Here is a 10,368-nt window from a genome sequence, read left to right as displayed (position 1 = left end):
TCTTGTTCTTCCAAAAAAAAATGATTTTTTTTTTAAGTTTCTTGGATTTGAAAAAAAATAAAAAAAAAATGCATTTTTTGCAAAATTAGTTAAAATATATTTATTGTATATGTTTTGTAACGACCAATCAGTTTTGTACAACTCATGTGTAGACGAAATTTCAGTAGAGCTAGAAACTTTTGAGATACTAATGTTAAACGATTTGATCTATTAGAACATATACGTATTTTGTGTGTTAAACTTTCGCAGAAACACGATGCAATTTAAATGTTTGAAAACAAAATATACTCATCGGTCGAAAAATTCACTTTAATTTTTCGAATGTGAAAATAACAAGTCTGCCAACGCTGTCGCTCAAAATTGTTATTTTTTTGGATTTCTTGACTAATTTCCATCGAATTGCGTTATGTAGAATGCCCATAATCAAAAGAGTTCCAGAGATAATAGCAAAATGATAATAGAAATTATAAGCAAATCAGGTAAAATATAAAAATGCTGTAACTCGAGTTTTGTTCATAATACTTCGGGGCGCTAGGTGTGTTGCATGTAAAATCTTCTCAGAAAAAAGACGAAAATATTTAATTTGAAATCAACGTATGCTCATTCGCCGAAAAATGAATTTCACTTTTCAAATGCAAAAACAACCTATCTGGCAACATTGCCACTCAAAATTGATATTTTTTTCGAATTCCTAACTAATTTTCTTCAAAAACCATGTGTCCGTTTGTTTCGAAACATCACACTTTTTTTCATTATTTTTAGTATACTGTTCATTTTGTTAATGTTTTTATCGCAAAAATGTAACATTGCAGAATTCCATTGCTTTTGTAATTTTCCTGCAAAGAAGTACAGATTGAATAGCATTAGTTTTATCAATGCGATTCCGATTTATGTTTAGGATGGTATCCTGATACTAAATCCAACAAAAAATACATAAATAAACAGGCTACAATTTGATTTAGAAATTTGGGGAGAATTAATTTATCGTGTTGACTAATCAATTGAGTCGCAGTTCTGCATGCAATGACAGGAAATACAGGAAGAAAACTTAAAGGTGCAGAATTTAAACCAGAACCTTCTAGGTTCTGAGAGGATTTATAGTATTTTTGATCTATATTTTTCAAAGATAATTCAGCCTATCGAAATTAAGAACGTAATTTATATGGATCATAGCAATCTACATTATTTGTTTTTAATTATTCAACAATAACGATTTGAAAAGAATAATCAAACATTAAGGGGTTATATACCTTTTTGGTCGAGAAAAATGGGGGAAGTTTGAATTTATTTTTTAGTGCATAGCACCATTTTCATTGCATCAAAGTGGTATTTTTCGAAAGTACAGTTTATCAACAACAAGAAAATACGTTTGATTTTGAGATATACCAATTATTACTGGAGTAATGGCCGTTTCCCCGAAACGCTATTTTTTTGCAGAGGCTTGCGGTGATCCTGATAGAGACTCAGCGGATCAACCGAAATCAAAACACTCATATTTTTTCATTAGTTTAGAAGTGTGCCGGGTCCTTGAACGATCGCTTTTATGAGTATTTTGTTTTCGGTGCAAACGGGAACGTTATTCCCAAAAAATGCAAGTTTTGAGCGCAAAAAATTGCATTAAAATTTTTTTTTGCTGTAATATGTAACTGTATGTTTCAAAAAGCGATCGTTCAAGGACCGGCGAATTTTATAACGAAAATTTAAAAAAAAAGATGAAGGGAATCGGTTCAGTAGTTTTCCCGCAATCAGGATCACGGCAAAGTCATTTTCCGGAAAAAACTATTCCGAGATAATCGCGTGTAAAGTTTCAAGTTTAGCTTATGCGGCCGTGGCGAGGCGCGTTGCAAATCGCTCTAACTTTCTTCCTATTGCTCAGATCTTTATGAAAATTTGTGGAAAAGTTCTCAAGATGTTGTATTTGAAGATAATGTAATAAAAATTTTTCCGGTTTTTTGAAAACTAAAAAGGTATATAACCCAATAAATGGCTGTTTTGTGCTGAATTTCACTTTTTTATTTGTTAAGATATAAAACAAGGTGTGGATAGACGCTCTACAGGGTCCACTCTTACAGTTCGTCTGTAGAATGTTTGAATTTTTATCTAAAATAATCGATAATGTTGTACTGACTCATTTCCAACTGAGTCAACAAATCGTCAGTAGTCGGTCGCTACAGTTTACTAACAGCGAATTTGTTCATCAACCGTGTTCGTGTTCGGCTTAAGCAGTTCAGTTATGGTTTTCCCAATCTTTTAGATCATGATAAGTTCCCAAACGCAATTTTGAAAACATCACTAATCGACATTAGCACGAGTCCAACTTTAATCTGTGCCCGGGTTCGTTTGTTGTGTCGACCGACGGAACCGCTTCCGATCATCAATTACCTCAAGCCAGAATATGGGTTTGAATGCGATTAAGGTAAAGTAATAATAATAATGCAAAATAGGCTTAAAGGTAGGTCAGCTGATGGTATACGTACTTGATTACGGTTTGCATTGTTGTGCTGGTCATATCGACTTCGTTGCAAAAAGAGAAACCCGTCGCTACCAATAAACAATCTACAGGTGGTTACTTAACACACTGATTCACACAATAATAATGAATATGAGTTTTTCTTCTCTTCAACTTTTTGAATGGCTAATTTCCAAGCTGCTACGAACAATGATTGTTCTCTGTTTACAACCAATTCATTTCGCTGCCGGTGCTTCCTTTTCCACGGAGCATGAATCGATTTTGAAAAACTTCCTCCAGTTTTCCCTACATAATCTGCGGCGTTTCCTGTAAAATTTTATTCACGCATTATTGTACAATATTCCGACTTCCTCCCGTAGGCGGTGAAAATTCCACCAAGCTCTACGAGTTTTGCTCTGCTCGCCACGGAGAAAGTTACACATGCAAGTGAACCGGACCTTGTGTGTCAGTTGGGTTGGCGGACGATTAATATCGCGCACACCGCGTGCTAATCAGTAATCAAAACACAATAATCACGCAAGCGTTCTTTTTTTTCTCGATTCGTCGGCCACCAAAGAAAGGGTAATTTTTTTTAATTAGAAGGATACAGTGCGCCTCGGAATCCGTCTAATTTACCACCGCTAAGTTCCCTCCGCTAGTTTGCGTGCAGAGGCAAAACATCCAAGTTCTACGCGTGGATCCTTTTTATACAACACAACCGTAAAATTTACTCGATCTCGTCCGCAAGGTCCACACGGGGTTATCACTTCACTGTACGCGTACTTGTATAACAACCTTTCGTCACAACACGACCCGGCCTTGCTGATATTATGAAAACAACGTCCACAAAACAACTAAATATTTTAGAGCAACACTAACCTCGAATGTCAACAATAACTATTCATTCATGTCTGCTCATCCTACCTGAGAAGTCAGATCTTCACGGATAGAAAGGAAGCGCGTGCTTCGAAAGTAAATCGAAATTGGCAGTAGTCAGCAAAAGGAAACTCCGATGGGAAACGTACAAAGCTCGACCGTCTACTGGGTCGGCCACGAGAGAACTAAACATTCACGTTGGCAGTTTCGCAGTTTTATAACGCGCGCTCACTCATCCACTGTTGAATGAATGATCGGTCACTGCTGCGGCGACGGCAGCGGTCTCGTTTGGTGGCATTTTTCGCGCATTTAATGTTGATGAGTGCGTTCGGTATAAGGTAGGGCTCACTATCGGAAGAAAAGGATGCAACAATTATCGCACGATCCTAGGTTAGTTCATAGGAAGCACGGGCCGGGAAACTGCTGATGATATACACGATGACCGTAACAATGTGTGGTGGATGCGCAAGGCGGGATATTCTTATGATAAAACAATTTCGAATACCTATTTTGCTCATTTCAATTAATAAATGTGCATTCCAACCTACAGAAAATAACGGTAACAGCATTTAAAATTTTCCGTATGAAGATAAACATTTATAGTTTACGATTAAGGAACGCAGGGCACTTAACGCCTATCTAAAGATTCGATTTGGATGGGCAAAAAGCATTTTTAATTGCGGAGAAGGAAAGTCCAGCAAAATGAGAGCAATCGTGACAGAAGGCTTCAAGGAGTGAAGAAGAAAGTTCCAGCTCATACTAATTTCCTTTCTTTGAAAGCACATATCTATTACATCATTGTATAGAATTGATTGTACGGATTTGTTGAAAAAAAATCTGAGAATTACCTAGTAGTCAATTACAATTACCGACGTTCGTTGAAAATTTCAACGCCGATGATCGATCGATTACACTTAATTATCTGTAGTTTAGATAGAGTTTTGCACTAGGTTTCGGTGTAAAATAAATAATATTTTCTATATGTTAACACATCATAGATGCGAAGATTAAATAGAAGCATGGGCGAATGGACGTGAGGTAGAATGGACGCGATGAAAGTAACGATAAAAAAAATAAATTGATATTTAAAACACGCTACTGACAGGCACCAAGAATTTTCCGATGAAAAGATAAAATAACGAGATGAAGTTTATTTAAAGGTTAGTGAAAAGCAAAGCCTTGGTGCTACATTCCGATTTGAAACTCGACCTTCTGTTTTATTTATACAAAGACTTTGCAGCCAGCTGTATAGTGCATAGGAAAATTGCGGGGCTAGCGCCACGATCCTATTGACACTAACAGTCTTTTCCGAGCCGAGACTCGAACTCACGACGACTGGCTTTGTTAGGCCAGCATCGTACTTCGAGACCGTCTGGTATTAGCAAATAAACTAATTGCCGCTTGATTTAGCGAAAATTATAGAAGCTCAATAAGATTTTTTCAATGGGCGAATTTCGGAATTACTTCGATTCTGTGCATGTCTCTTAATGAAATGTTTTTCGTGGCATGATTGTCCTGCATTCCTACGTGTTTATTTCATTGTTAATTCAATAACGTACAGTTCTAGGATAACAAGTTTTATTTTTGTTTTATGTCGTACTACTTCTCCCGCAGCTAAAAATGTTTAAAATGATCCGGAAACCTAAGTATGGAACTAGAGTTCGATGGCAATATTCTAGAAGAAAAACTTTCCTCTCCAAAGTTGTGACACATGATGAAGCGCTTATTTTCGTGTTATCGAAAATTAGGATGATCCTTGTTAAACTTTATCAAAAAAAACTATCATAGAAAAAAAACGACTTAAATTTTAGAAGCATTTTTTTGCTCTAACTTTTTTATTTTAATTTTTATATCAAACGACTTCTAGAGCTTTATAAGAAAACCTTTTTACAATGCTGAGATCGTCAATATCTGAGTTCTGCTCAAAGATATTTGTTTTATTTTTATCAGAAAGTACCAGTTTTTTTATTTTTGGAGCAAACATCAAATCTCTTGGTTTCTTTTTGAAGATCACTTTTGACTCTACAAATAGAGAAAATTTTTATATGTTATTTTTTGAAATTGAGCAAATTCAATTCTAGAACATGATTAAATTATTGAATTTCTGCTTTCATCGAAAATTTGATCGCCCTAATTTATGATAACATGAAAAAAGCGCCTCATCATACACACTTAGGGATCATTCAAATAATACATAACGCTCTAGGGGGTGGGGGGTATTTAGCGGAGCGTTATATTGTATGTGGCAAACATGTAAAATTGCGTTACATGGGGATGGGTGGGTATTGAAAATTGCCAAATTTCGCGTTATGTAATATTTGAATGGTTCCTTATAGACTGTTCCGAAAATTATAAATACATCTTCTTTCTTGAATAAAACAAAAAATACAGGATTTTTCGGGTCATTTTATTCTGAAATATAGATAATAAGTGTTTTCTTTCCAGTTTCAATTCAAGTTGGGATTATTTTTCGTAGGATACGCGAGTTCTCTAACTTTTCTCTTAAAGCTACTCATAAGCTTTTGCACAGTGTGTTCTCCGACCATTTTTACCACTTTAAGCCAATCCTTTTTTCAATTTTTCAACATTGTCCGCTGGTTTGACATATTTCCATATGCCTTGGTCAAAGGTTTCAATAGGGTGAATTTCAGGGCAGTTTGGAGGATTCATCTCCTTTGGGACACATGTGGCATTATTTGTTTTATACCACCCTAGTGCATCCTTAGAGTAATGGCAGGAAGCAAGACCGGGCCAAAACATTGGAGGATTGTTATACTGCTTAACCATGGGTAACAACCTTTTCTGCAAACACTCTTTCACGTAAATTTTACCATTCATTGTGTCATTCGTAATGAATGGACGAGATATTTTCCCACATTCACAAATGGCCTGCCAAACCATTACCTTCTTGCCGAATTTTTCGGTGTGAATGGCTTTCACTGGTCCAGGGACATCCTTTTTCTTCGGTGATGTATAAAATTGCGGTCCTGGCAGAGTCTTATAGTCCAGTTTTATGTAGGTTTCGTCATCCATGATAACACACCCCATTTTTTTGGTCAGAAGTTTGTCATAAAGCTTCCGAGCTCTCGCTTTCACAGATTCAGCTTGTTTTGGATTTCGTTTTGGCTGCTTCTGCTTCCGACGGGTCTGCAGACCCATTCTTCCCTTGGCACGCATAACGTTACTCGCCGAGGTTCCAAGCTTTCTCGCCACATCTCGTACTGATACTGAAGGATGCCGCTTGTAGTATTCCTTGACCTTTTTGTCCATTGTGGGATCAACAGGGCCGGGTTTTCTACCACGTCTTGGGGCATCAGTAAATGTGCACTCTTCACAATACTTCCGCAATGCGGTTTGAACTGTTCCGACACTTATACCTTCTTCTCTGGCTAATTTTCTTATAGAAAGACCACTCACGGTGCCCCATTTGTGCACAATTCGCTTTCTTTGCTCGGGAGAAAGGCCACTCATTTTCAAAATTTCGCACTAAATGTTAGAAAAAATGACAGCATCTATTTCTTTCGGATGTAAACAACAGGACGCAGCCAACGTTTGGTTTGTTATTATCTCCGAGCACGGTAAAATAAATTACCGAGATTTCAACAGCTGATATCTCTGTAAAAATCTTGGCAATACATAAATTATCGAATCTCTGTGTATCCAACAATTTAATCCTGTTAAGCTTTAATGAGATTCTCGATCGTATTTTACTGAAATACTCATGAAATAATTCCGAAATTCGTTTTAATATGCTGAACACTCGGGAAATTCAACTGCCAAATTATTAAGAGAATTTTGGTAAAATTTACTGGAGTACGTATTTTGGGATTTTCAGATAAAACTTAGAAAATGATCAAAACGATTAAAGATACGTATAATTTTATTAACCATCAAGTACACTGATTCAACAATTCACAGCATTGGTAAAAAACGGGAGAGTTGTGTTACTTTTAGGGTATAAAGCCAACATTCATCACTCTGCGGCTTCCATCCTGCGAAGCGAGTGATAACCTACAAAATTGACAAGAAAGGTTTTATTTTAATATTATTTGCAATAGAAAAAAACAAGATCTCAATATTTAGGTTAAACTGAAAATTACAGATTTCTCCATAATGACAATCAATACTTTTTTTACATCTAAACCGTAGCACGAACAAAACTGATAATGAGCGGGGGCCTAGTGTGGTTGGTAACGTCTCCGCCAACCACGCTTGACGCCTGGGTTCGAATCCCACCGCCGACATAGGTCTCGATGGTTGTGAGGTGGCGTGATCCACTCACAACCAACCCAACTGGTCTAGATTCAATCCTAGCCGACACCGGGAGATTTTCTGAGGCGAAAAATCTCTGGGATCATGCCTTCCATCGCATGAGCAAGTAAAGCCGTTGGCGCCGGTCCGTTAATAAACGGGTCGTGAGTTAGGGACCTGGGTGTGGAGTCCGCCTCCCTGGGCGTCGGTAATTGGCCACAACAGTGGCGGAAATAGACCGACGGAAAATAAGCGAGAATAAAAAAAAAACTGATAATGAATCACTCGTTATTTTGACAGTTATGTTTTTCGGAATCTCTGTGAGACCTGCTTTTGTTCGACGACAATCCTGAACCTGATTTAACCGAGAAATGATGTCAGGATTCCGAGTTTCGGTATTTTAGTTTATTGAATTCGAAAATTTGCTGTTTCACGGTTTTTTTCGGTAAACATGTTCACGGTATTCCGGTAAACACGGTCGGTTACCGATTCCTGTGGATTCGTGTGGTCCTCGTGGCTCTGTGGTTAGCGATGTCGGTCGGCTAGCTCTACCACACGGTTGTGATATCGGGTTCGATCACCGATCGAGTCGAGGATCTTTTCGAGCAGGAAATTTTCTCGACTCAGCACTGGGGCACGGTGTATCGTTGTACTTATCCTACACTTACAAAATGTGCCAAAAACAATATCGATAACGAATTCTCTCAACTAATCTAGTTGATCGAGACCGCTATTAGCCCCAAGGCTAAGCGTGCGATATTGTGTTTTTTACCGATTCCTCTCTATTTTTTTCACGGAACAACAGTAAACTAAAATGTTTTCAAGTAGTTCGATGTTCTACTTTACCGAGAAAACATTATGCAATGAAATGTGCATGTCATAATTTTGTAGGAGAAAGTTTTTTCTTTACAACATTGTTATAAAACGCAATCTATTGCTATCGCAGGCAATCCAAATAATAATTAAAATGCGTATTTTTCATCATTCATTTGCAAGCAAGTTACAAACGTCGATAACAATAACAGTTGCTTAACAAAAATATTGCTTTTTTTTCTTCTCGGTGTTATTTATCAATTCCAACGAGGCGTCGGTGGCCTAATTATGCGTTTTCGCCTCACCTTCAAGGTCCTTAGGATATGAATCCCGGAGGCGCATTCATTACACCTCGTGTCCGTTTTGTCTCGCGTCCATTATGCCTAGTACCCGTTATGACTCACGTCAGTTGAGTCTAATGTCTGTGTACCTTGTGGCCTCATGTCTCGTTCCCATTAGAGAGTTTGGAAAATTTTAGAATTATTTTAAGTCTTCTCATCGCAATGTTTTTTCCACAGGTAAGTTTTACCTAATCTTTTATACGGATCATATACGTAATAAAATCGGAGATGACCGGCTTATTTTTGGATTCTCTATAGGCAAGTAGTTGAAAAAATATAATGTCTAATATACTTCTGGTAGGGTATTGTCAATCCAGTTGAAATCCGAATTAGCAACAATTGATTTTTCTCTTCTGCCGTACATTATAGCTAGTAAAATCGATTGTTGCTGATCGCCAACTCCAATTTTCTACTGAATGGATAATATTTGCTCCAATATTCATCTCAGCTCATATATTCATCTCATGAAACATTGACACTCAATTGAAAACTTATAGCGAATTTCTTTATTCCACCAGCTCACCTCGTTTTGACCTGGAAGTGCACTAACTGCAGTCAAAACCCTTCTTTATTCGCTCGATTTTGACCCAGTTTTGACCTGCCGTGCTGCCCGAAGCGCACTGTAAAATTTGCCAGCTTCAACCCACCACCGCACGTGCTAAGTTCGTAAACAATTGTCTGGCATCTCTTTCTTACTTGCGTCTTAAATGGCGATGACGTTTTATTTTTCCTCGGCAGTTTTACCCGCACACATTGGAAAAAAGAAATTCGCTATCAAAAACTCATATTTTCATCAGTCCACCTTCCTGAAGTAGTTAGAAACTTTCAAAAATCCACTTGAAAGTTCTAAATTCGGTTACATATTCGAGCAACCGCACTCGATAATAAACTTGAACTCCTGCCTTAGGAAACAGATTCGTCGCACTGCTACGAATACTTGATTACTACCGGATTCGTACGACCAAAGTTTCGTTCAATAGCAAACCGCCTCTCACAAAAAATCAGTACTCTAAGAATAATTTATTCTTCATAGATGTCACATGTGTACCTCAAATATTCGAAATAAACATTTAAAATTAGCAAAACCACATGAGAAGATTTCTTTACAAATCTTCAACTGAATGAATTCTTATCCGTTTCAAGGCATTGAAGGTAATAGAAGATTGCCAAATTAGTTTATATCTAAACGAAATATAATCATGTTGAGAATGTTGAAGTATTTTGGCACAAATCAAAGCCGTGTAAATTTTTTATACTCCTCTTAATAGCTTACGGTATATTTTTGATTAATGCTAATATCTGTACAATAGGGTTGGGGTTCTTATTTTCGTCGTACTGAGGAAATGCTGATTCACTAGTGTCAATTTCAGATTTTTTCTTCTGTCAATTTCATACCCTTATCTTCTATTTACATCGCAGTGGTTTCAATTTTGTTCAATTTGTGCTAGAAAACAATAATGTTAACCATGTTTTTTTTTAGAAAACCAATAGAATTGTTCTAAGTAGTACACATTGAAAGTTTAAGCCACTTTGAGAATGAGTATTCAAGGAACTGAAAAGGGGAATAACTCTGAGTAGATTAACGTTAGGGCATATGCGTAGTCACCCTGTATATCAATCAGAATGTTATCTTAGTTA

At 37.1% G+C, this 10,368-nt stretch overlaps 1 protein-coding gene across 5 annotated transcripts in view; it reads right to left on the bottom strand.

Moving 5' to 3' along the window:
* The window catches only part of LOC129729450 (neprilysin-2-like), a 43,893-nt gene extending 40,371 nt beyond the window's left edge, over positions 1–3,522 (bottom strand). Inside the window, exons 1-2 of one of the 5 annotated variants that reach the window (XM_055688025.1) lie at positions 3,086–3,522; positions 2,478–2,776 (exon numbers count right to left, since the gene is read on the bottom strand). In XM_055688025.1, the coding sequence (XP_055544000.1) occupies positions 2,478–2,509 (32 nt within the window). In that variant the 5' untranslated portion in view covers positions 2,510–2,776; positions 3,086–3,522. Of the gene's footprint in view, positions 1–2,477 lie in introns of all 5 variants that reach the window. The other 4 variants (XM_055688026.1, XM_055688024.1, XM_055688023.1 and 1 more) reach the window with 4 other exon arrangements.
* Between the last annotated feature and the right edge of the window lie 6,846 nt (positions 3,523–10,368).

Source organism: Wyeomyia smithii, chromosome 3, assembly GCF_029784165.1.
Source record: "Wyeomyia smithii strain HCP4-BCI-WySm-NY-G18 chromosome 3, ASM2978416v1, whole genome shotgun sequence".
NCBI classification, from domain to species: Eukaryota; Metazoa; Arthropoda; class Insecta; order Diptera; family Culicidae; genus Wyeomyia; species Wyeomyia smithii.
This window is presented reverse-complemented; position numbering and strand designations above follow the sequence as displayed.